Source organism: Ictalurus furcatus, chromosome 22, assembly GCF_023375685.1.
Source record: "Ictalurus furcatus strain D&B chromosome 22, Billie_1.0, whole genome shotgun sequence".
In the NCBI taxonomy this organism is placed as follows: domain Eukaryota; kingdom Metazoa; phylum Chordata; class Actinopteri; order Siluriformes; family Ictaluridae; genus Ictalurus; species Ictalurus furcatus.
In genome coordinates this window covers 13882667-13909496 of record NC_071276.1, presented here as the reverse complement: position 1 = coordinate 13909496, position 26830 = coordinate 13882667, and the positions used below count along the sequence as shown (strand labels likewise).

Below are 26830 nucleotides of genomic sequence, written 5' to 3'. Positions count from 1 at the left end.
AGCTAAGTACAGTCCAGATGTACAGTCCAGACATTTTTAACCATGTCATAGTTAGCTAATAACATACACTTGTACCACTATCAATCCTACTTTTCCATTTACAATACAAACCAATACAATTCAATATAAGTACTGAGTATCATCTGATACGTGTGATAACCAAGCCCACTCTCTGCTGTGTGATGCTAAACTTGCCTTGCTATTTGACGACAGTATCTATTGACATGCAAAATCATGCCTTCACAGCATAAAATACCTCAGCGTATTGGATCAGATTTAACATAAGATATAATTCATGTTATGAATGCAGCACAATCCAGCACTCTGTGTAGGCCAGTTTCAGTCACAGTACCAATACTCAGTTTTTACCACTGGTATACTATTAACAAAAGCTATTTTTAGTGGCAGTAATACACAAATAATTTTAATACACAGATTTAAAAACAAACAAACAAACAAACAAACAAGTAAGCAATTGTATGTCAAGCTTCTACTGAAGCATACCTATTAAAACGTAACCAAATAGATAGTAACCTCTTATCCTCTGAGCTGCAATATGAGAAGAAACGCCTTTCACTGAACTTTTCCTGGCATCTGTTTTAGTCCTTGCGGCAGCCTAGCATTCAGGAGCAGGTCATGTGCCATTATTTGGTACTTGATGTCCTGAAAAACAGGATGAGTCCACAGTAGCAAATGTCACATGTAACAAAGATCTGTATAGGTGAAATGTGACAGAAATGGATCACAGCCTGGGTTTAATTTGAACAACCCTGTATAAAGATTGGTGACTGAAATTGTTTTCCTTAAAGTGTGTGACAAGGAACCAATATAACTGTAGATAGCTGTTTGGGTTCTTATACTTTACAGTACTGTGCAGAAGTTTTAGGCACCCTATTTTTTTAGTACAAACTTTGTTATAGATTTTACATTTTTTGACTTCTACATTATCAAGTCAGTACAAAAACATTTTAGATTCCCAAACATTAGTTTTCTAGCACAAAATTAAATGTTACAGAAAAAATGGGTTGTAAGTCATTAAAGAAAGCGGCATATTATGTAAGAGACACTTTTCAGACGAAAAACATAATGAAGGCTGCTGGGTTTTGCTGCAAAAATGAGAAGCAAGTGCGACAGTCAAAGTCTCCAGAAGAACCGTGTCTGGTTCTACAAGATGCTCAATAAAACTTACAAATCAAGGTGCTCAATAAAACTTACTGTCAATCAAAAGAGGGCGGAAAAACACATCGAATTCATGCTGTGTGTAAAGATGTCTCTTGTGTGGAATGATGACAAAACTGCAGTTTGTAATCTCTGTAATCTCAGCACTGCTAAAATTTTACGCGCTGTTCGTGCTGAATTAAAGCGCCAGTACGCCGTCGAAAGATTTAAATGAAGATGAGTTGACAAAAAAAGGTATATATTGCACAGAAAAATATTTGTAGAGTAGTATGTTTCATATGCAGTTAATGTTAACATGAGTTAATATCATCAAAAAAAGGTTTATATTAGGCCTATGTATATCCAGTTTGATGTTGAATGATGAAGTAGAAATGTATTTGTTTGTGGTGAGTGAATGTGGCACTAACAGGAGGTTTTTTTTAATTCAGTCAATGTTAATATGAATTAATAACATTCAGTAAGTGAAGAAATCTTACTTTAATCTTCAGAGTTTAGTCCATGTGTTAATGTTAATTAGAGTAACATGTTTTCTGTTTATGAGACCAGTTACTGTGATACAACTTGTTGAAATGGAGAGAATAAAGTTTTTATTTGCATTTCTTTCATAATTGTGGAATTAATTATTATTAATTTAAAAGAAGGCATAAAAGGCAGAACTATTGGTACTGGTTATCGGTATCGGCCGACATCACTCTGAATAATTGGTTATTGGAATCGGCTGAGAAATTTAGTATCGTGCATCTCTACTTTTGAAGACATCTTTGCTCTACAGCATTTCTTTGCATGAGCCTAAAACTTTTGCACAGTACTGTGTGGAGACTTTTAAGTATAAAATAAATCCCACAGTCTTGCTTGGTACTGATTTATATCACGTACACTGTTCCAATGTGTACAATAATAGGCTACGTAGTGTATTTATTAGAGCTTTCTATTCCTGAACTTTACACTGATTACACATTAGGTACAAGTGGACACTAGTTTTTAAGCCCATTCAATCCAAGTCAGCAGTCAAACAGGCTAATAACTATAATAAAGTAATAATAAATATATTGATATGATAATAAATAAATAGATATGATAATGGTGGGTTGTAATTTCTGGATCTCTGGGGATCCCCGGATCTCACTTTGAGAACCACTGCTGTTTCTTGAAACTCCAAAAATAGGACTCGTGAAATAGTGTGACTGAAGTAAATAACGCAGCATTTCACAGAATTCGGTTCATTATGCTAGAGGGAATTGCAAAAAAAAAAAAACCTACGGAATTCACCACTTACAAATAGTTCACTTTCAGTTTCAAATCAATTCCCCTTTCCCAGATTGGAGAAGCGTTTCGTGGTGTAATTACCACTGAGAGCGGTCACGCGCCTACGCGGGGGCGCGCGGCTCTTGTGATTGGCTTGCTTCAGCTCGCGCGTCATCACCTACTATCACGTCCTCAGCGCGCGCTCTTTCACCACTCACACTCGGGCGCGAGAGCGGACACCGTCTTCTGTACTCACCTCGGATTTATCCATCCTCAGCGCGTATTTTGTGGATTTATTACTATTTCTTTTGGTTCTACACTCGAATGTAGTCGGAAAAACAAACAAACAAACAAACAAACAAAAAAACAACCCACAAATAAACAGCGGGGTTTGAAAGTGTAGTTTCGTGCGTGCGTGCCTGCATGTCCAGCGTCTCTTGCTGCACTTTGACACTGAGAACACCACGGTGTTGGACTTCAGCCTAGAAGACTCTTTGGAGGTGAGATCATTGGATCGATTTCACGTGGCTTGCCCGGACCACACCGGTCTAGTTTCCGAGTATACAGGATAAGGTGTCGTTTTGTTCTGTGCCTTTGCGGCTTCTTGTGAGGAATAAGTGGTTAAACTTTAATCTTCCATGCTCTGAGAAACACTGGAACCTGCTGAGTCAGCTCATGCATGTATTTTTCCTTCTTGTTTAGGATTTGCATTTAAGCATTTTCATTAAAACTAGTGTTCAAACCTTAATACTGTGGATCTTTGGTAATATTAAGAGATATTTTGAAATATTCAGCCTTTTCAGGATTTCAGATGTAAAGCTGCTGTTTTACAGTGTATCAGGAGAGGCTTGGAAACACAGGTCGTACAGGATATTTCATATCAGTTCTACCACCTTGTCTAGTTTCAGAGGTAATGTGTGATGCTGAAGAAGGAATAAATACTCCCTTGTTTGCAGGCTGCTACGGTCTGTTACCATACTACTAAATGATAAGTGGATTCCCTCTTCATTAGAGACATCACGAATGCTCTCCTGGAGGACCATCTACCTTTTATATGACCTGAATGTGAATTGTAGTTACATTTAACACTCAACTGCATGTGGTGCAAATGGTGTTTGTGCCTTCTAATAGATTAACATGAACCGATGAGATGTTAGATCTAGTGATTAGTGTATGCCAGGTCACTAGAAGGTTCTCGACAGTGAGCAGCACGATTACGAATACAAATCTGGAATGCTTGCCAAGGCATTATCCCCAGCATGATATAATTTAGTAGTAGTCTGTGCGTAATAAGATCTTGCCTTCTTCCCAGCAAGAAACACAAACCCTCACACCTGCTTAACATGCTGGAACAGAAACCTAAAACCAAGTAAGGATGCCATTTGTCATCTTGGGCATTAAAAGAAAACAGTGCAGACATCAGGAACAGATCCTTTGCAATGTGCCTACGCTGTAGTAATAGTTTAATTGTTGTCATGACTTGTTACCTAACTACTGTAATGGTAATGGCTGGCTATGTTTTTGTTTTTTTTACTCTTCTACATCTTGTGGCAAACTGAGATTCCTGAGGGTTAAAGTACTGTAAACAAGGAGGAGCTCTGTTTGCTTAGTTCCCTCAGAGTGCCTTTCAGTGTCAGCTTTGGCACAGCTGGTTCCAGAGAAGTGTGGGAATGATGTGTTTCTTCATGTCACCAAGGTCATTTTTGTCCTGATTTGTGGCCCTAAGTAAACCTCTCAGTTAGTTCTTAGCACCTCGTGGCCTGGGTGAGGATCTTTAGACCAGTGAACTTTTATGTAGAGCAAGTGTGTACCACACCTTAAGGTGGAGATGGGAGTACCACAACAAAAGCTGGAAGCAACACGGCTGTTTGTGTGAATTTTTTTCTATCCACCTGACACTAATGTGCTGATGTGTGTGTTGAATACAGATGAAGGTTGTCCACTACAGTTTCCAAGCACGTATAGGGAAGTGTCAATTTCCATGTTGTTATGAGTTCCCCTTATGAAGAGAAAGTCCCTTCTGACTTCTCTTGTCACAGGGAACATGATCGGCATGTGACTTTGATATAAATTTTCCAGTTTTGAAACTGCCATATATAGAGTCTTTAGACTATATATAGAATTTATGGTTACAGCTAAAAGAGGAGGGTGCCAATACTTGTGGTTTTCTTATTTTGCTTTGTAATCAACCACCCATTCCATGATGAAATTTTAAGCTATCAGCAAAAAGCCCAGGACCATCTTCAATATAGAAACAAGCCACGACCCTGAGTACTTGCACCTGCAACTGAAGGGCAAACACAGTCAGCTGGCCTACTAGTAATTAGCTCCTGCTTTGTTTTACGCTTTTATAGGATTAGCTTGTACGGCAGCTGCCACTTCTTGCGAGTCTGAAAAAAGGGGTTAGTGCTAGCAAGCACTGGTTGTCCTTCCAAATCGTGATGTCATCTTTGTGGCCCATGGAGAGATGCGCAAAAGATCTTACATGTTGCCCACTGGCAAATCATCTGTGGGCCACGGTGGTGCCTGTAAGTAAACAAAAGCAACAGTTACTATTGAGGCGTCTCTTCCGTAGTTGTTTGTGTCCCTTTTGTTGGCTAGAATCAAACTTGGCAACGACAGAAAATCACCACATTTGTTTGAAACTCTGACAACAGTATGTTTCTTGACAGTAGTACTGATAAGATACTACTTGAAGGACCTGCTAGTAATGTTCACATGTTTATATCCAACCTAATCATCCAATCATACTGATAGCTCAATCATTGAAATAATGAAATTATGCATACTAAATTTGAATTGAGATAAATCCAAATAAAATTAGGGGGAAAAAAGAACAACCCAGTTCATGTTACAAATTTTAAATGATAATTGAGAGGTTAGATGTGGTTGGATTTGGCACCAAACTAGTGTTTCTAGACTTTCTAGACTCTAGTGTTTTCTGTTCTAGCAGAATGACACAAGGTATTTTTTTGCTGATACTGACATATATTAGAGACTTGTTAAAACACAAGCGCAATGAGGTTGACACTTGCATAATACGCTAGCTAGTTGTTACACTGTAAGCATTTAAGTATCTTGTTGCTATGGTAATATCGACGCACTCCTCAAAAATAGCTACATTTTGTTGGGGTTGCGAGAACACTTTGCGGAGTTTTAAGATACATATAAAATTTTTTGTGACGACTGACAAAGTACTGCATGTAATCATAAGCTGCGTTTCCATCGAAATTACCCGGAACAATTAGTCCCAGGAACTTCTTTCAAGGGACCATTTGGTTCCCCCAGACCTTTGTGGTCTGCATTTCCATCGCAGTCTAAAGTACAGTGAAGATTAGGCAAATTAATCCAGTGACGTACAGTGTGACTGCACACGACAAGCCCTTGGCAAGGATATGAAGCCTCTAAGTATGCTACAATCAAACTGATTATTGACACAAAGTAAGCTGATTTTAATGATCTAATAATGTCAAATGTTTGCTCGGTTCATAAGAACACGTGAACAAAAAACTGTGAACAGTACCAAAAGACTTTGCTGTAACCAAACTGGTGGTCTTGTGGGTAGGATTCGACGCTCTCACTGCTGCGGGTCGGGTTCGATTCCGGGTCACGGAATGAAATGTATTTTTTAATCTTTGGATAAAAGTTCATGTTTTAAAAACTATTTTCTGAAATCTGATAACGACACTGCAACAACAACAACAAGCATGGAGGAGATTCAAGCTGTGCTGCTGTTGATTGTGATGTATTGCTTTGCTAAAGAGGTAATTGAGAAAACGCTGGAGAAGAGATGAGTAGTGGTAGTAAAGCGAATTCAGAATGCTCGTAATGCTAGACTTAAAGTAAGCAAACGGGTTTTATCAGCTATCACTTAACCCACTTGATATTTTTAAGTGTACTTTTTCATTGCAGGTCGCCGTTTCCAGTTCCCGCTGTATTTCATCCTCAGCATAAATACTTAATAAGGCCTGAACCTCGTTGTCGGTCCATCGGGCGTATTCGAATCATTGTGTTAATTGGAATCGCAATAAACAACTGTTACTGTACACACCGCAACAGACTTTTAAAAAATGGAGGTTGAAAAAAAATGCTGCGTGCACTCAACCAATCATCATGTTCAGTGCCCAAGTCCCACCCTCCAAAGGTCCTGAACTTTGAAAAAGTACCACCTCCCGCGTAGGGACTTTCTGAGGGGGAAATAAATTTAGACCCTGGTCCCCACGGTGGAAACACACAGAGTACCTCCAAAAGTCCTTAGTTCCTTGGGAAGTTCCTGCGGTGGAAACATGGCTATAGTCATTGATTATTGTTCTGGTCTTTTCATCTCATTGATGTGGTGAGATTGTGGAACACATGCTGCAACAGATGCGTATGGGGGCGCAGCGCTGACTTTTAGCACCCATTTTAATGCAAATCTCTGTTGTGCTATGAAAAAGGCGAGAAGAGGGGTGTGTGGATAAAACGTATGGCAACCCCCTATTCCCTGCACACCCATGTCTAACCCTGGCACTCTTACGCCTGCAGCTAAATGCAGGCCTGAATAGGCAGGCGTCCATTGGGGCTGGCCATTATTTGCAGGTCCCTGGGTGCCTTGTGCCGTGACTGAGAAGGCCTTTATTGAGAGGCCCATGTGTCCTCCAGAGCCTGTCTACCGTCTCTAGGAATCTGCCTGCTCCCATAAAGCAGCAGTGAGATGGCACTACATATCATCCTAGGACATTATAGCTTGAATTAACATTAGGCTGAATACAGATACACAAACTCCTTTGACTCAGGAAGCGCCCAAGGTGAAGGATTGCACGAGGCAGATGTGAGAAGTATGTGGAACGAACCACTTCATTTCTTAGTGCTAGCAGCTAAAACGTTTTCAGAAACACTGATTCTCATAGGTCAACATGTTCTGTTTCTAATAGGTCAACACGTTGTGTTTGTCTCATCTCACTAAATAGGTTCTCTGTGTTGAGCTGTGCAGAGTGGCCACGTGAATTAAGAGTGAATTAAATGCTTGATTTTGTTCTGAAACGACCGTAGGAGGCACTATGTCAGCCGTGCACTCAGTCCTGTTGTGCTATTCTGGTGGATTAGAAAGTTTGTGTGTGTGAGATCATGTGCGTTCAGAGCGCTTCAGAGTAAAAACGGCAAGGTGTTTGCAGATCTAGATTAATCATATAGAATGCATCCCCATGAGTGCCCTTCCAAAGAAGAGTAATTTTCCACTCAACTTGCCATAATGATTTCAGGGACCTTGTGTTTCACTCAAAGGTAAACAAAATCTTGACTAGCAGTGTGGACTGCAATTTGAAAAAACACCCAAACACACCACAAATGCGGCTTTCAAGACTTCTTAGAATGTGGACTAATTATATCCTGTCTGGCCTTCAACAGGACAAAATGCCTCAAACTCCACCATTTCCAGCGATGTTTGGGTCCAGTGGCTACAACAACAACCTCTATCAGACAAAAGAGGAGGACTACAGCGGCTTATATTACCATGACAACAACCTGGTGTCAGGGTCTCTGGAGGCTCTCATTCAGCACTTAGTCCCCACTGTGGCTTACTATCCTGATGTGAGGACTGGTTTATCTCTCCTTTAAACATAACATAGAATAGCATATACAGTCAATAGTCAAGCCTAATCATTATTCTGTGCATTAACTGTGTGCTTATTTGAATAGGGCTCAATTAATTCTACCTCTTTTTAACCCACAGAGGACATACATCTTCACATTCTTGCTCAATTCCCGTCTTTTCATTCATCCACATGAGCTTATGTCTAAAGTTTGCCATGTGTGCACAGACCATCAGAAGCTCAGTGATCCTTCAGCAGACAAGGTAATGACACCCTGTGATCACAATAGTATAACCATAATCACACACCAGATTACATGAATACCAGAATTTGTGACCCCATTTTTTTTTTAACTAGATAATTAATTAAATCTTTTTCTCTGATTTTTATTAGATGCGAATCAGAAAACTTGCTCCCAAGATCTTGCAGTTGCTGACAGAATGGACAGAGACGTTTCCGTATGATTTCCGGGATGAGAGGATGATGAGGAGTTTAAAAGAGTTAACACTACGATTGAGCACTGGAGATGAGGTGAGTGTGCCATCAAAACTGTGCTTTGGTTAAGAGATGAGTACAACAAACTCAAACGTCTGTTCCAACTAAGTATATTACCTTATATTTATACCCAAAGCCAAAAGTCTGTTTCTCAAAACCCCACTGCATGCCCTAAAAAGTGGTAAACTACTGGAGGTCCCAACACGTGGGGTGAAGCAAGAGTCACTTCTTGGGGGAAGGGAGAGATTTCTCCAGTTCCGAAGCAGTTTGTCGTGTCTGACAAGAAGAGAGAGAGAGAGAGAGAGAGAGAAGAAAGCGCTATTGTTCGTCTGCTTTTGTCTCCTCTGATGCTCCTCCACACACTGCATTTAAATAGTTCCATTAAAGCTGACTTGAATGTCACTGCTTTTGCATTTATTTTCTCAAAAAGAGATTTTTTTACTACCAAAAAAAACCCCTGTATATTGTTAGTTAGTACACTTCACATAAAGTGCACTTGAAATGCAGTACACTACAGTGAGTAGCACTGTTTCTGCATGGGATTTACTTATGCCACATGAATTAGGTTAAAATTGTTCCCTGTCTCAACTGGTCCTTTTTTTTTCGTTCTGTGCTTAGGAAAACAGTTCCCATCTACAGCAAGAAAAGCTGATTTTGCAAGATATCGAAGGAAAATAAATTTAGCAAATCCTTCTGCAGTGGTCTCATGCTGCTTCTTGGTATTAGCGTAATAGCTAGCTTGGAGGAGGCTAGTTAGAGCAGACCATTGAAGAAAAGGAACACAAACCCATGAGCTCAGTGAATTAACGTTTCACTCTACCGTGAATTACCTAATACACTGATGTATTTTTGTAGAAGTGGTCTTTTTATCAGTTGCACCTTTTTATCAGTTGCAGTAGGAATGCATTCATGCATCGGATCAATGTTATGTCTGTTCAATACAGTGCAGCGTCTGGCATTGTAAGTAGCATTTCTAACATACTAGGAGCTAGGAGTTCATCACAAGTGCATTCCTGTTGCAGTTTCCAGTTATAGCTTGTATGCTTTTCCTTCACCTATATCTTCTTATCCTGTCCTGAGACATCCGGCAGTAAGCAAGAGCTTGTGTTTTTTTTTTTTGATCCTAGAATAAACACTGTAACATCTGTGTCCAGACCTCAGTTCGGTCTTTAGAGTCTCAGTGTGCTGAGACTGTCATTATGGATGTGGTCATCTATATAGGGAAGGCAGAGCCCCAGCATAACCAAGCTCTGTGATTTGTGCCTGACTGATGGCTTCAGTTCACCTTTTGCACAGGCCGTGTTTACGCCAGAGCACAGCAAGTCCTGCCACGAGGTCAGCTGTCACATATGCCAACGTCAAGCGAGGAGACGGCACAGAAGCGTCTCTTTCCACAACAAGCGAGAAATTCCCTGCTGCTTCAAAATGTCAACCAGTTATCTTCATGAATTGTTTCTAAAAATAATCTCCTTGCTCTTTTTTTTGTGGTGATGCCAGAAGCTTTCCCATATGGTGGCTCGTGAAGAAGCAACCTTTTTGATCTCTTACAAATTGGCCTCATCTCACAGAAGGAACTCTACTTTGAAGGAAAAAATTTTTCCGAAACATTTATTATTGAGGAATGATTTACATCCGATATTAGATTAAACCAATTAGCATCGTCCTTGGGATCTTGTTATGCATGGACTTCAGGAATTCAGGTTTCTTTAGCCCAGAGCAGCTTATTATTTCCTCTAGGATGTGAAGCCACAGAGAACCAACAGTCTGTCATTACCAGCTCATCACTAGATTGAAGGACTGCCTTCAATTTCCCATGTGTCTTCACAGTAATCCAGGCAGCTGTATTTCTCCTCAGGTCCATGACAAGAGATGTTTGACGATCAAAGTTGTTACTTCAGGTTATAAATTCACATTTGCATAAAGTTATATTAAGCAGCCCAAACGGTCTTTAAATCAAGCATAACTGTGTGCTTTCAGACAGAACATATTTACAGAATAAGCAAGCCTTTCACCGATCTAGATTGGCCAGACGGGATAGATACAGTTTACCTCTCTTGCTACAGTTAGTTTAATGTGTTACCATTGCTCCATGTTAGTTATGCAACTGCTTCTCTTGAACCATGTCAAGCTGGTGCTATTACATTACATGACCTAGGGGACAGGGATCTGAGAGGAAATGGGTAACCTGCCAGTTCTATTAGAGGGTTTCTAAGAGGATATCTGTGGACAGCACTGCTCTTACATAATACTGCAGGAAGTCTTTATGTAACCAAACGAGTCAGCAGAACTTTAGTTCTTTTAACTGGCTGACCAGTCAGATCAAGTAGCAATTAAATTAATTGCTTGACCAATCAAATGGAAGGAAAAAAAATCTCTTCATTTTACACCTGAGGATCCCATATGCTGTGTGCCACCACTGTCTTTACTGAATGTTTTCAAGAGGATTATTTGATGCTTTCTGTCACCTTTCTTATCTCTGCAGGCCACATCCTGTTGGTATTTTCTGGTTGATCATTGCTGTGTAATGGCCAACACTAAAAGGTAGCATAGTTGTAAATTTTGGTGCAAGCTCAGCGCTAAATTTGCCCTTCCTTCTTTGGTCTCTCTAGGTCTATCGGAAAGCGGTGCAGCAGATGACACAAACCCTGATCCGTAAACTCGCTACACACAGTCAGTACGAAGAAAACTTGGCCAAGATCAACTCCACAGTGACAGACAGACTAACGGTTTTGAAAACCAAGCCTCAGTCTATCCAGAGAGACATCCTGACCATCTGTAGTGACACTTTTACTCTGGCTCAACAGCTAACACATATTGAGTTGGTGAGCATTCACGTGATATCGCTCTTCATGGTCCTACAATCGTACCTACAAAGGTTAACTTCGTCTTTCTTTTAATTTTCCAGGAGAGACTGAGTTACATAGGACCCGAAGAATTTGTCCAGGCGTTTGTTCAGAAAAACTCTCATGACAAAAAAAAGGTAACATTACTGTTTTACTTTTTTTTGTTTGGACTTCTCGCCAGGGTCACAGAGAACAAATACCAAACTCGAACAAATCAATGCGGCTAATATTTGCATTACCCTGAGGTGATACTGTGACTTTTTACTCACAGTAAACTGAGAACCTTGGCCATCCACTCACTTTATCTGTTTTCTCCCCCTGGCCATATCCTAGTCTCTAATGAAACTCCCATCACAGGGTCATCTCAGACCCCCATGTTGTCAGAAAATACTTGCAGTCAGCTGCTAAGCAACAGGCAGTGGAATGACGCATTGGCGCGCTTTTTCTTGTGTGGTGTTAGCAGTCTCTTTCAAGTGTTCGAGTCTCAGACATGCCTCCATGAGGCTGTCCATCAAAAGGAGACATCAGTCTGGGCCACCCTTTGTGTAGGGAACTGCATGGTCAAGACAGAGGAATGCAAGGAATGAGCAGCAGAAAGAAAGTTAGAAACTCGCACTTAATAAAATGAAACACAAGCGTTTAGCCTGTGTATCTGTGTGAGTCATGAGGGTGAAGAGTTATTCTCAGTGAGTGAATCTTTAATGGATAGAGTGCTCTTGTGTTAGGTTTCGTTTTTATTTTTATTTTATTTCTGTTCAAACAGGGGTTAAATGCATTCCTTCTTAAATAACCTGTATTATATATATAATATAGTTATATATTTACTGTGTGGATGGTATATACTATACCACAGCACTGTGGAATTCTCAGTTTTGTCTGGTCAGAAGGTGTAACATGGCAAGCTGCATTGTTTTTGTCTTATTAATTTAAGGAGAGTAAATATAGGCCGACTGTTCATAGCTGCTATAGAGTAAACAATAAAAGGGACTGCTATTATAGGACAATAATCAACGTCAGGTTGGTAATGGATTACCACGTCACACCTCTTTGATTAATTTCCTAGAACAGCACTCTCTGATGTGTTTTCTTTCTTACCTATTACACTGTTATTAACATATAGCATTTTTTTCATGAACCATTTGACAGTTCCCTTTAGTTTCCTTTATGCATTTTTAGTTTGGAATATTATTGAGTACATTATTGATGTCTGCCTCAAGTCGTAATCTTGTTTTTGCACCATGCTTATTTAAGGCTTTGCAAAATCTCTTTGCAGAGTTTTACTGATCGCAAGAAAGCCAGCAACGTCGAGGCGTACATGGAGTGGTTCAACAGGCTGAGCTTCCTGGTAGCCACTGAGATATGCATGGTGAGTTCATTCTATCAGGACAAAGTCGCTCTGTGCTCTTCAATTACCTATGCAAATTAAGCAATGGAGCCTTTCATAATGGGAGATAATTACAAAGTACAATAACGTCAGAGCTGCTATATAATTTACAGGTATATTTTTTCCCCTAACCCCAGGGAAGGGTTGTCTTTTGTTGGAGTGTCTTGTTCTTACTAAACAAGAAATCCTCCTTACTTTCTGCGTTGATATTTTGTCCTTGTATGATAAACATTGCTTTTCTTTGTTCACCATGCAGCCTGTGAAGAAAAAGCACCGAGCTCGCGTCATAGAGTTCTTCATCGATGTGGCACGAGAATGCTTCAATATTGGCAACTTCAACTCTCTCATGGCTATCATTTGTGAGTGTTTTAATTTGTTTTTTTTTTTTTCTCTCAGCTATTGTAGAAAACCTTGCATTGCCTACATCTGGTTAAGTGTTTGTTCAGCTGGAGCGTTCACTTTCTAATCCATTGTACCACCCATGATAAGAATGCAAGAATGTCAGACTTTTGAAAAAAACAAGTAGTCATATCTAATAATTTTGAACTAACTGTCAGTCTGCATGAACATTACTGCTTTTCTTGATGTCATGAAAAGTTTTAAGAAAAATCACATTAGTTAGTCAGCATAATGAAGCGCCTGCTTTTTAGCACCCTCACTATAGTAGATTAGTGTAACGTTACTACAGTGTACAGGGGTGAAAATGCAGCTGCTGGGCTGGAGCCAGGGATCTGCACGCAGATGGTCAGCACTGACCATCTCGATAGATGAGAGAGGGAAAGATGGGAGGAGGAGTGAAACCAGCTGTCCTTTAATAGGACTTTCCCTAGAGGCAAACCAACAGGCCAATACTTACACAAGTGTTTTTCCCTGGAGAGAGAGAGAGAGAGAGAGAGCGAGAGAGAGAGAGAAAATGAGAGAGAGAGAGTGCACATATTAGAGTCGGCAGCAGAGAACAAAATAGTCATGAGAAAGGTTTACTGTGTGAAGGCTAGACCATTGTGCTGGGTGAATGGGCCACGAGCATACGTCCTGGCATGAGGCCGGAACATTATTCTCACCATTTTTCAAAGAGGAGGGAGATGGGAGAGATCTGTACCCAACACCTGCCAGCAGTATAAATGGGTTTCTTTTGTAAACGTGTCTGTAGATGGCGACAGCTTTTTTGTTTGGAGTGACGGCAACATCTTTCTCAACTTACTGGCAAAACAAAACATGGCTGCTTTCAAAATATTTCCAATGAGTAGAATCAGTTTTCTGAGAATAAAAAAATAATGTGATCTAGACCTTAAACGGAAAATGTAAATCTTCTATGCTGTTTTTCCTGTCTTCTCATCTTCAAGATTGAAACTATAAGATTATCTGCCTCCATAGTCACTCAGCCATCAGATAAAGACTAATGAATGACTCTTGCTTTGGTCATCACTAGACAGATCAGCTTAGTACAGATTGACAGATGACCTCATCGCTCGAAACTTGCTTATCTCACCCAGTTATAGTTCGTCTCAATAATAAATACTACCCAGACTTTTAGGAGGAAGTGATGCACCCACTAATGCTATTGTTCCTGAGGATTAGAAGCTGCAAAATTGAAGCTGTGGCAGGAAATGGGACTTGGGTGTTGTCCTGTTCTGACCTGATGTGTGTGTATGTGTCTCCTCTACAGCTGGCATGAATATGAGTCCAGTATCGCGGTTAAAAAAGACCTGGGCCAAGGTCAAAACGGCCAAGTTTGATATTCTGGAGGTTGGTATTATTTTTAAATTATTATTTATTTCTCATATTAAGATGTGCGAGTGTGGTCTTGAGGCATGGTGTAATATATGAATGTGTAAGAGCAGGAGTGGGAATAACAAGAGGAGCACACAATGGGGAGTCTCTCTCTCTCTCTCTCTCTCTCTCTCTCTCTCTCTCTCTCTATATATATATATATATATATATATATATATATATATATATATATATATATATATATATTTTCTATAGCAGCACTCCAACTGTCCCAGGGACTCAGGCATGCATGGTGCTCAGGCCATGACTATATACAGAGCAATTAATTCCAATTAAATATCCTGTGGGTTCATAGTTCAGACTTTAATTGGGCTTGAAAATGTTTATAAAACAATGGAACAATTTATTCTTCCTACATGCTGCTTATTTAACCTCTATAAATGATTATCAGGTTTTGCTTCACCTTTAGAGTCAATGAGGTGGCTAATTGACTTTTATAAAGTAAACATGCACCCATCACCTTTTCTAAACCACCACAGTCACAGGGTGCTTCCCAGATTTCAGGGCTTTGCCATTTCAAGGTGTCAATACAATTTGGGGAAGTATTGCTGTCTGCATACTCTCAGTGCCCCATCACTCTGTGATGTGTTTTCCCTCCAGCAGACAGGAGCTAGTTCTCAAGCGATGTTCTCCTTTTCCTTACACACTCAGAGATCTGAGGGTTTGAAGATTAAAGTGTTTAGCTAGCTCTTTGTCTTCCCTGTCAAAACCTAAGGTGTTAGAGCTGTAGGCATCATCCTTAAGTAGATGTTTGAAAAGAATCCTGCCATGTTGGACTGGGATTATTTTTGTTTCACACTCAGCTCATGTCTAAACCACTTGACATCTTGGGCCAATTTTAACTTTATATAAGATGTCTCCGATTACCGTGCTCCCATGCGAGAGCACTCCTAACCAACTTGTGCCATGAACCATTTTGTTCAGTGGTTATAGCTGAACAAACTCAGTGAAAGAACAGTAGCGAGAACATGTGTTGGGTTGGTTCCAGAAAGACTCTCACGTCACTGTTGTACAAACCTAATGCCCTAATCTTCACTGTCGTACCGTAGCACCAGATGGACCCGTCCAGCAACTTCTACAACTACAGAACAGCGCTACGTGGGGCCACACAGAGATCTATAACTGCACATACCAGCAGAGAAAAGGTAAGACTGCTGTCAGTCAACAACATACTCACTGCACAAGTTTTTCTTGTTTTTTTAAGTCTGTCATTTTGCTTTTGTTCCACTGGGCCATTACACACAAATATCTGAACATACGTAATTATGCTCAGTCTTGCATTCGCTCATGTTCATCAAACGCCTTGTGACATGTCTGTATGATGACATACTCTACATCAAGCACTTGTAAGCAGTAAACAAGATCATGTTTGTAGTATTGTGATAATTACGCTGTTTATAATGGCACAGAGATTTTATCACGAGCGTAGCTGACAATGTTTCAGCCAGCTGTAAAACGAGGGCCATATTGGGAACATTGGGGACTGAGATCATGCGTAACACTGCACTCACTAGGCTTTTTGTTATCGTTGCTATCAAACCCTCCCAGTATTCTCATCAAACTGCGTCTGCTCTCAGCTCTGGCCAAAAAAAGTTATGTAATGAAGCTTCCTCAAAGGGTAAAGGCTGGACGGACTGAGCCATAAATGGGTCAGAATTTTCTGGGTGAGACGTCACAAAGGACACGCTGCTTTTTTCACAAAATGTTCTGTTCCCTGGAACAACGTGGCAGCTGCCCAGTTCTACGAATGTTGACACGGGACGCCCTGCTCCAGACTGCCCTCTGTTATCCGGCCTTTAGTGGACATATGCTGCATTCCATCATTTAGACACAAGCACTGACAGTTTTTATCACATTTTTGCCTCATTCTCTGAGATGATGGCCTTTTGTGAAAACGGTGTGGGAGGGAGCTTATTTTCTGTGGTCATAAGACAGAATGTTCCCAAGAAACCCTGGAATGTTCTACTCCTATGCTGTTCATTGGGTGGGGGTGTTTGTTGACGGAGTTTTCTCCTCACAGTAGTGGTGACTCGCAACTTTGTTTTGCCCAAATCAGATCTGTTTTGGATTTGGTCGTCACTCAGGGGACACACTGGAACAAAAGCAAACTGTGTTGTGTCTCCCCCAAAAAAGGCTGCAGACTGTAAACAAATTAACTAATTGCTGTAGAAGTCTGTTAACTCTGCATAGTTTCTCTGAATTTGCATTTAAGCCCATGAAGTAAATATACATACATGACATGCCCTACTCAAAAGTTTTAATGTAGTTCAATTACCTCAGAAAAGCCTTTTCCTTTTATTTATTTTTGTCAATTAGAAGATGCAGTGGGCCAGTTGCAGCTTTGGGTCTAGTGTTAATATGTTTTGAGCCTTGCTTCAACTTCAACTAAGTTTGACTCACCTTACATACTCACAGTAGTTCCTCAGAAACAAAACAAACTCATCACTGTGTGTTCCAGTTGTGGTGAATTGAAACTACAAAGATATATTAAGTGTATTTAAAGTGTATTTATGACATTCACAGACTAATCACAGCTATAATTCAATCCCACATATAACATATAACATTTTGGTAGTATTTTTTTAATCTTAAATGCTGATGTTGATGACAATTATATAAATTTGTACATGAAACCCTTAATTCTAAGTGAATAACTATATTGTTCCCTAATTTGTAGCCGCACTACTATGAGACTTTTATCACCTTTAATTTGGTTTGACATCAAGGCTTACTGCCCCATCAGTATTTTAATTTAAATCTAAAATTCTGTTTTAATATTTCTTTTTATGCGCGAGAGTGGTTGCAGTTCTTGTTGTTTTCTTTACATATGGGCTCAAGCACAACTTCATTACGCATTTTGCTGTGAGGGATTTCAGCTCAGGTGTTGCGTGACAGCTGAGCTCTTGTTTCATTTACAAGGTGTCTGACTCTTTCTATGAGTCACTGTAATTGCACGCTAGTGTGGTAGAAACAGGTGTACGTTTTGACACGCTACTTTAGAGGTTAACTAAACCATCTTGTAGTTTTCACCTGTGTATTGTCTTCTAAGACCAAACATGACCTTATTTGTTCGCAGGACCGAACTCTGTCACTTGTTTTTGTTCATATACAAATGCTTCCTGGATTGTTTGGGTTCTTGCCTAGCAACTAAAATAACTTCCTTTAAACCTATTTTTGTGACATGATTGTACTGTTTTCCCTCTTTCAGATTGTCATTCCATTCTTCAGCCTCTTAATCAAGGACATTGTCTTCCTCAATGAAAGATGTGCTAACCAGCTCCCAAATGGACATGTCAATTTTGAGGTATGCTTTTTTTTTTTTTTTTTTTTAAGTTCCTTTTTATTAAAGGCAGTGGAAACAACTATTGTCCATTTTAATAGATGCACAAGTGTTGAGGAAACTGTTGCCTAAGCGTAGCAACGGCCACATCCAAATACAGGCCACTGATGCATACACATACTCTGTATGCAAGTGAAGAATGAGGAAGTCTGCCGTTTACAGTGTAAAGCTTTGTTCCTTTTGTGCTGTGGGCATCTGCTGAATGCTGAGACTTGGGCACAGGCTTTAACATTCTGTGTATTGGTTTATTTGGCAGAAATTCTGGGACCTGGCCAAGCAGGTGGACGAGTTCATGACCTGGAAGAAAGTGGAGTGCCCGTTTGAGAAGGACCGCAAGATTCAGCAGTACCTCCTCACCGCTCCCATCTTTAGCGAGGATGGTAAGCAGTTTCCTTCATGCTGAAAGCACATAGTCAGTTAAGATAGTGGCAACTGCTGCTGAGGGGATCCATCCATTTTTGTCTCTGCATGTTGGAACATGATTCAGTTTTGTATTTTGAACCATAACATTATACCTCACCAACTGAGTGTTACATTAAAAAGGACATTACTCCTCGTCAGCTTGTAAACATGTTCATGTAGTTGAGAAATGTCTAGACTAGTGCTTCATTTCAAATACATTTTTTATCACCTTGATGCTGATCTAGCATACCAAGCTGACTAGACTATACACCGCTGTAGTTTTTATATGTAGCAAATGAATGTTTGGGTTCTAGCCTGGCCGAGGCTGGCTATTTTTCTGACATTTCCCCCCCATTTTCTCCTCAATTTGGTCACCTCCAAATTCCCACCCACCATCCAGCTCTCCTGCCACACAACAGCTACCAAATGCGTAGGGTGAAGGTTAACACTTGCTGAACACATTCTGAAGAAAGCACTATCTGCCCTCTTACACATACATGAGCTCGCCAGATGCCCACTTTTGGCTTGTGTCCCTGCGATTGACAGCGTGAGAGTAATAACATGCCGCCCACCCAGAGAGCACAGCCAATCTGCTGACTAAACACACATTGCTCTGTAATCTGTTTAGTCACTACACATCATTTACACAGAAACTCCCACTGATGCCTCATACCTATATCATCGTGTCATATCTGATAGGTGTTGAGTAATCAGACAGCAGAATGCCTTACACACATCACATACTCTGATTAACTCAAGTGTGAAGAATTCCCTTTTGTGAGAAAGCACAGGAGATAAAAATGAGTCAAAAACAAGGCCTTTGATGAAGACATTTTACTCTCTCTTATCTGTTGACAGCTTTGTGTGTGGCGTCCTATGAGAGCGAGGGACCGGAGAACAACACGGAGAAAGACACATGGAAATCTCTGAGGTGTGTGAGTGTGAGCATTCAATCATTACAGCTGAACAATTTTTTTCTGATAGCTTTTGGGCCTTTGTGTTTGTGGTGTTTAGACCAGACTTTTGGCTGTGACCTCTACGTGTTGATATCATGTCTGTTGTCATGACACAGTTTACACTATAGATGTACAATTAATTAAAGGATAAAACACTTGGCGGCAAGCTTTTACAGGAAAAGTGTGATCAGAATGCATAAAATATTTCCTAAACATTTTAAAATAAAGCATTCATGAAACTTGCAGATCTAGCGTTAGCAGTGAGAATATGATTTCCATTGACATGCCAAGTTGTGGAAAAACACTGGTCCAGCACCATATTGAAAGGCACAGCATGGAACACTGATAATGGTAGCAAAAGATGACTAAACACAACCCCTCCCCAGAGTCTGGCGAAGGAGAGTCCACTTGGCTGTGTATGCAATCACGTTTCCTAACAGACGTCCAAACCATAGAGGGAGGGGGTGACAGAGAGAGGGTGATGGATAGAGAGAGGCGTTTTCCCCACTGCGACAGGATCTGTCACATTACGGGATTGTGTGTGGATCAGCAGAACGTGCTCAGGCCCAGGCGGAGGCAAGAGCACAACTGTCAGTGCTTTAGTGGGAGGACATTAACTCTGTAGTGGACAGGGAAGAAGAGATAAGACACAGGAAGTGGGACCCATCAGCTGGTGTCAGGTAGACAAATAGCTTTGGTTTTAATGTAATGGCATGGGTCAGACGAGTCCAGTTACATAACATCACTACGTCACTAAAAAGTCAGATTTAGGGATTGAAAATGATTGTTCCCTCATACAGCCACACTGACCTCATTCATCTCTGTGTTTCTATTTCAGGTCCTCGCTGCTAAACAGGATGTAGTTCTACTGAAGAACCCAAGTCCAAGTCACTGATGTTAAGCTTCTGGCAATCCAGCTTTGTCCCCATTTTGTCCCCTCAAGAAGTGAGAAGTAGCCCTGATTTTTAAGGGAAACGACAATCACTACTTTGGAAGTGTTTTTGTGTGTATGATGGACACCTGGATATTTCAGAATGGTTTTTCATCACTTTGTAAAGATTATCACTTGTTGTACCTTTAAAAAGACTTGTTTTTTTTGGAGGGGAACCCCCTGCTGAGTTCTTGATATCCCTTGGCTGCAACTCATGATACAGTCTCATGAGGTATTTGGATGCTTTTGATGCAAGTAGTCTTCTGAGTTTGCTGCTGGTTGGCCAACTCTGTGAACAGATTATTTAAAACAAAACAAAAGAAGACTAAAACCAGCATTGTGTGTACTTTGTACCAGTACTGTATATTGATAGTATACAATATTAATTTAAGTAGAGATTTATTTTGTCCTTTTTTTCTGTTGTATTTGTTGATATGGTTTTTTATACCCAAGGTATTTGTAATGTGTTTTTCTCACATGTGTGAGCAACCACCAAGTGTGGACAAGAGCGGCTCGTCAAGGTCTGCTGAATGCACTGGTTGCGTTCAAGAATAAAAATGTCACTTTCTGTTTGTTATAACATGTTGTTTTTGTGATATTCTGTAACATTCATATGACCTTTTATGTGGGCTTTGCCCTGTTCATATGGATTGATGAAGAAGCTTCAAAGACATACATTCCTTATTAGCAGTGTTAATATAGATACACAATTGTCCACACATACGTTTAGACGACTGTGTTCCACTGAAACACATCACCGACACGCCCATCTACCTCCTGTCCACACCAGCTAGTTCTGCTATTATGCTTTTATGTGGCCCCCTGGTGGTCATGCCATTAATAAATGAGAATTAAATTAATACATAACACACTACTACACACACATTAGTGTAGGACTAATTCATCTGCATGATGTCATTTTACACAATTACATGGTTTTCCGCATCTGCAGATAAATTATTATTTTTAAGAATAGCTTGTTCCCATTCCCTAACTAAAGGGTGTTGTCATTTATCCTTTTAAATATTAAGTGATTTTTTTTTTTTTTTTTTACAAGTTTTGTTACATTTTGTTCTGTGTTAATTTGTACATAACCATTTTGTAGTTACCAGATATTGATCTAATATTTTATATTGATCAACTTTGTATGAGGCAGACTCATTTTCAGGACACTAGCATACTACATGAAGTTAAAGACGTTAATATTGCCTGATGTCTAGTTTACCATGTAATTTTTTTTTCTTCTGCAAATAGTGTTTTTCTCTCCTGTGCACACTGTTCTGTATTTTCATTGTTTGGATGGATAAAAGAACCCCTGAAATAGTTTCAATAAAAGAATCCTTATGTAAACATGCATTTTTGGTGTAATCAATGGACATTGTTTAAGAAATGTACATTCTATTGTATATACTTTTTAAAATATTAACTTAACTACTAATAAATCACTAGTTGATCAGGTATATCAACATATACAGTGCCCTCCACTAATATTGACACCCTTGGTAAATATGAGCAAAGAAGGCTGTGAAAAACTGTCTTTATCCCTTGCCATGTGTTCTCCAACCTCTTCAGGCATTGTAGGAGAAGACTCAGAGCTGTTATCTTGGCTAGAGGGAGTGTTGTAGAAGGAGCTTTTTGCTGTACAACTAGTTTTGGAACTACTTTTCTAGTGACATGTTCTAATACTTTCCAACTGGGAAAAAAAAAATCTGGTAATCAGTGTTCAGTAGCTGGTCAGAGTGGCTTGTATTGCAAAGCTCCTACGCAGCAGAACTCTACTGAAATCAGGAGTGTGGTCATGTTAAACGTTTCACACTTTTCTTTTTGCTGCACGTTGGCGACAGTCCCTAACGTTTCAGCTCCACGGAAACACTGTGCGAGAAAATGTTTCACTCTGAATCAGGAGTTTTGATTAAAATGGTGCAGTTAAATTCCCTTTCATAGGAAACTTAACGTTGCGTTGGCTGAACGCTATGGGAAGCGCCCTCGCGTGTGACCGGTATCTGAAGCTCGTGTAAAATCATGCCTATTTATAGGCCTGTCGTTATCAGGTGACGTGGCAATTAAGCGCGTTGCGTGATATATAAACGAGACCTGTGAACTGGAACTTCGGCCTCTATTATCTTCAGCGAGACTGCATGTTGGTCGTTTGTGTAACGAAAATAAAAAGACGCCTCGTTTCCTCTCTATCTTTTTCTCAAAATCTCTGGACTTTTCTATCCCTTTAAAAAAAAAGAAGAAAAAAAGTATGAGTGAGAGAATTCAGGTAGTGTGTTATGTCTTGCTCCCGTTTCATGATGGGGAGGAGTGCACACTTTCTGTGTGAAGTGTCTAGGGATGGAGCATGCCACGGCAGCCCTCAAGAGGTCTGACCGCGCATTGTGAACGCCTTACATTAGGCAGCTCCGCCTGCGACTCGCTCTCTTCTCGGAAGCCGAACTAAGTTGGGTTTCAGAGCCTCACGGATCAGGTCCGGGGGATCTCTTATGGATCTGGATGAGGAGCCAGATACAAGCGCTGTTCAATCTCTTGATCTGTCTTCTGGGTCCGGCTCTCCGCTGGATTTTGGAGCTCGTGTCACGACTCCTCCTTCCGCTATGGAAAGCCAAAAAAAAAAACCACACACACACACAAAAAAAAAATAAAAATAATAATTCCTCTCTGACTACAAGGTGCCAGAAGGATGTGCTACAAACTGAGAGCAGCATATAAAGAGCTGCTTGAAGTGATTATTAAGGCTGGATGAGCTTTTTTTCTCCCCAGTGAAATAAATCCCTCACACTAAAGAAAATCCCCCCTTTTTCCAGAAGCACATGACAAAATATCAGGCTTCTGGGGAAAAAACCATGCATAAACCGTATTTATAACCCGCGATGTCGGATTATTCGACCATCGTGGGGAATGAACGGCATGGCTATTTAGCCTTGCTGAAGATGGAGGAGGTGCTTGCGAGCTACCTCTCTCCATCGACGGCAGGTAATTTAGGGGATCCAGCTTTGCCATCTAAGCCATGCAAGGCCACTGAGGCATTGGTGGGCAAGGCCTATGCAGTAGTAGTCTTGCTTGTGGGTCACTGCATACAATGACAGTGTTGCAGACCTACCAAGCAGACCTGCTGAGTGTGCTCGACATACGGCGGCATTCAACCAATCCCTGCCTTGTTGTGTCAAGTTCACCCAGTATCCACGAGTGGAGCCCGGGCCAGTGCTAGTGCGAGTGAGGCACAGAAGGTGATGTTTTGGAGATGCTCTGACCCAGTCTTATAGCCATCACAATTTGGCCCTTGTCAAAGTTGCTTAGATCCTTACGCTTGCTGATTTTTCCTGCTTCCAATGCATCAACTTTGAGAACTGACTGTACACTTGCTGCCTAAGAGTGGGATATACTAATATATATATACTTGCCATATATACAAATGCCAAATTGTGATGGCTATACAAACACCACAGTGAACTATTATTTGTATGCATGTAATGGTTTAAATTCACACTGATGAATTCATGATAAAATTTTCAGCTATTGCACTTCTCTCGTCATTTGAATTTGATGTTGGTTATAGATTTTTTTTATTACTAAAAAAAAATAAATCTAAATGCCCAAACCAACTGTATTGAGAAAATGAAGCATCCCAGAGAAAGGATTTGTCGCCATCTACTGGTCCCTTTAAACAGTCACCTGAGTTGAATTTTATTTCAGGAGAAAATGTTGTGATATTTGGGATGTGTATAATTGACACGAGGTCGATAAAAGAGCATAAAAGATGCAATGTGATCAGACAAATGTACTTCTGTCTAATATGTTTATTATATATGTGCAATATGCATGGCCAATATGTATAACAATAAAATATGTGCGGATAATGTTTGCATTGGAACTATTCTTCTTTTTTAAAAAAAAAAAATAAAAAAAATAAAAAAATAAATAATGTCCTGCTACGATAAATGTTTAAACGTAAAATAAAAGTAACTTCAAATATGGACATTGGAGAAACTAATCGTCTTTGAAATGATTTGTGACAAATTCACAGAGAATTTGAGAAATTAGCAAAAATAAAAATGGACCAACAATCTGAACGTATTTGCTATGTATGTATACTACTAACATTTAACTGTATTTAGAGTTTGCAAAACAGTGCTGCAGTGATTTAAAGGTCACACTTTTTCCTGCAACATTTATGTGCTGAATTATTGATTATTTCCACAGACAGAAGCTGTAGCTACACTAATGTAACACCCTGGCTGTGATCCAGCACACAGATCAATCCAAATAGCTTCACTAATGGTATAATACCAAGGATGACTTGCAGAAGGGAAGAACTCACAGTAACATTCCTTTCAAAGCAAACATCTCATCTCATCAACAAATAACTCAGTGAATCAGATTTGACATTAAATGTAACTTAAATGCATCAGATACACACTTTACATAATGCAATAAGTGACACACTATCGGGTGTCCATATATTGAACATGTCATTATGTAAGCTTGTAAGGGGGTCAGTGGGGGATTTTTGAAGCTCATGGATGTTTTTTTTGTATGCAGTATAAAACTGGATTGTAAAATAGAGCCGTTTGCATTAATTGCAGCATATAATACACTGACCTCTGATGTCCATGGATGTTATTGGTCCATTTTGATCTGACCCCTAAATATTTATTCTTTTTTGCTCCACATTAAGTTTGACATATTGCATTCAATAGTAAAAGTAGTCTGTTATGTCCTTAAAAGATATACAGTGCCTTCCACTAATATTGACACCCTTGGTAACCCCCCCCCCCCCCCCCCCAAAAAAAAACAATTGTTTCTCCTTTTGATCTTTTGTTCAAATAATTTACAAAAATACTCTGCTCTCATGGATATCGAACAACTGCAAACACAACACAGATTTATCAAAAAAATAAATCTTGAAATTTACCAAATTGGTTGTTTTTGCTAATTGGGTTTTTATGTGTCTTTTGTTAGTATTACAAAAAATACCTCAAAAGCGGGTATGATATGTTTGTTCATGCATTTCAAATACCAGATGTATCAATAGCAAAACACTGAACCTGAGTTAATGTCAGCTACTTCTCTTCTCGTCTGATTAACTATACAGGGGCACATTACATAGATTTACATGCATTTATCAAACAAAGCTTTAAAATGGATTAAATGTTAAATGTATACCCTCAACTTTAATCATCATCATCATCATCATCATCACCACCACAACCATCATCATTGTCATCATCACCACCACCACCATTATCGTCATCACCACCACCATCATCATCACCACCACCATTATCATCATCATCACCACAACCACCACCATCATCATCATCATCATCAATATTATTGTAACACTCTTCATCCATAAGGTTTTATGAGACCCTACAGGCTGTAGTGAGATCATATGGTAAACAGTGAAGCTCAGTCAGACAGTCAGACACACACACACACACACACACACACAGAGCTGATGTGTACACAGCACTGAGTGGAACTCACTCGGACTGTCTCCAGCTTTTTTCTTCACTTTCGGATGAGAATTGGGTGGAGCTCGTAAACACACACAGGTGAGCTGATGGATGTGTCTTGTGTTAGAAAAGTCAAAAGTGTAAACGGAAGTGTGATAAAAACAGGTGTGTCGACTGGGATTGAAGATTCGTTGAATAAAATCGGGGAAACGAATCGGTCAGTACAGGCTACTTATCACAATGTTTTCATGTTATTTAATGCGAGCCTGAGAGAGAGAGAGAGAGAGAGAGAGAGAGAGAGATACAGTTTAAAGTGATAATGTGAATGTTTTACTGCGAATATTAAAACCATACAATTATAGTTAATATAGTGTAGTATTTTCATAGCAACTATACTATACTTTATTACTATAAACGATATACTTTATTACGATCCCACATATATTTATTAACGAAACACTTTTTCCAAATCGAATGCGTTTACGTGTGATAAACATTATGCAACGTTACTTTAAAAGTTAAATGTGTAATCGCTTTTTAAAATAATAATAATAAAAAAGGTTTTAACAAAAATCGTTAATAAACAACGAATTCACCCTTTTACTAATATAAACATGTAACTACAATTTAAAAATCATTTTTAAACCAGCCATTGCAGAGAGTTTCTTCTTGCTGTGTCATGTTTGGAGCAGTAAACACAGGAAGTGAATATGAATAAATGAATAAGTTAATGCTCAGCTGCTTAACCCTTCTGTTCTGTTCACTAAACTCTTATTTAAAAAAAGGGTTCTTCAAGGGTTCCTTACTTATTACTTGTGGTTATCAATGGTTGTCTTGTTTCATTTATTCTGATTTGACAGCAATACAAATTCATTTAAAACATTCATTTTATTTTCTCAACATGACAGTACAAACATTATCAGTGGAAACAGGATATCACTTGTTTAGGGATGCCGCTTGGTTTCATCTTTTCCCCCCTCAATTTAGCACTCATTTTTACTTTTATTTTACTCTGTTACACTAAGGACAAAATGATCTGAACATAACCTCTAATCTCTGTTTTATATATAATAGCAAAATTAAGCCCATTAATCAATTAATATTGCTCCACTTTTAGTAAGAAGCGTTAAGTAATTAAATCCATATCCAGTGAACCTACTGCTGCATATTTTAATCCTGTAGACTTGAGACTGTCCTCAAACACAGCACTTTTATATGATATTTATGGAGGAATT

The 26830-nt window shown here is 39.6% G+C and overlaps 1 protein-coding gene across 2 annotated transcripts; it reads left to right on the top strand.

Moving 5' to 3' along the window:
* Positions 1–2647: 2647 nt before the first annotated feature.
* On the top strand, positions 2648–21492 carry rasgef1ba (RasGEF domain family, member 1Ba). 2 transcript variants are annotated; one of them, XM_053654061.1, is made up of 14 exons: positions 2648–2924; positions 7810–7992; positions 8135–8257; positions 8388–8525; positions 11099–11311; positions 11395–11469; positions 12606–12698; positions 12973–13075; positions 14383–14462; positions 15557–15652; positions 17716–17811; positions 18104–18227; positions 19108–19180; positions 20044–21492. In XM_053654061.1, exons 2-14 carry the CDS (start codon positions 7816–7818, stop codon positions 20066–20068), a joined length of 1416 nt encoding a protein of 471 aa, XP_053510036.1. In that variant the 5' UTR covers positions 2648–2924; positions 7810–7815; the 3' UTR covers positions 20069–21492. The 2 variants fall into 2 exon arrangements, with proteins under 2 accessions (XP_053510036.1, XP_053510037.1); XM_053654062.1 differs by lacking the exon at positions 2648–2924 and adding an exon at positions 6450–7686.
* Positions 21493–26830: the final 5338 nt, after the last annotated feature.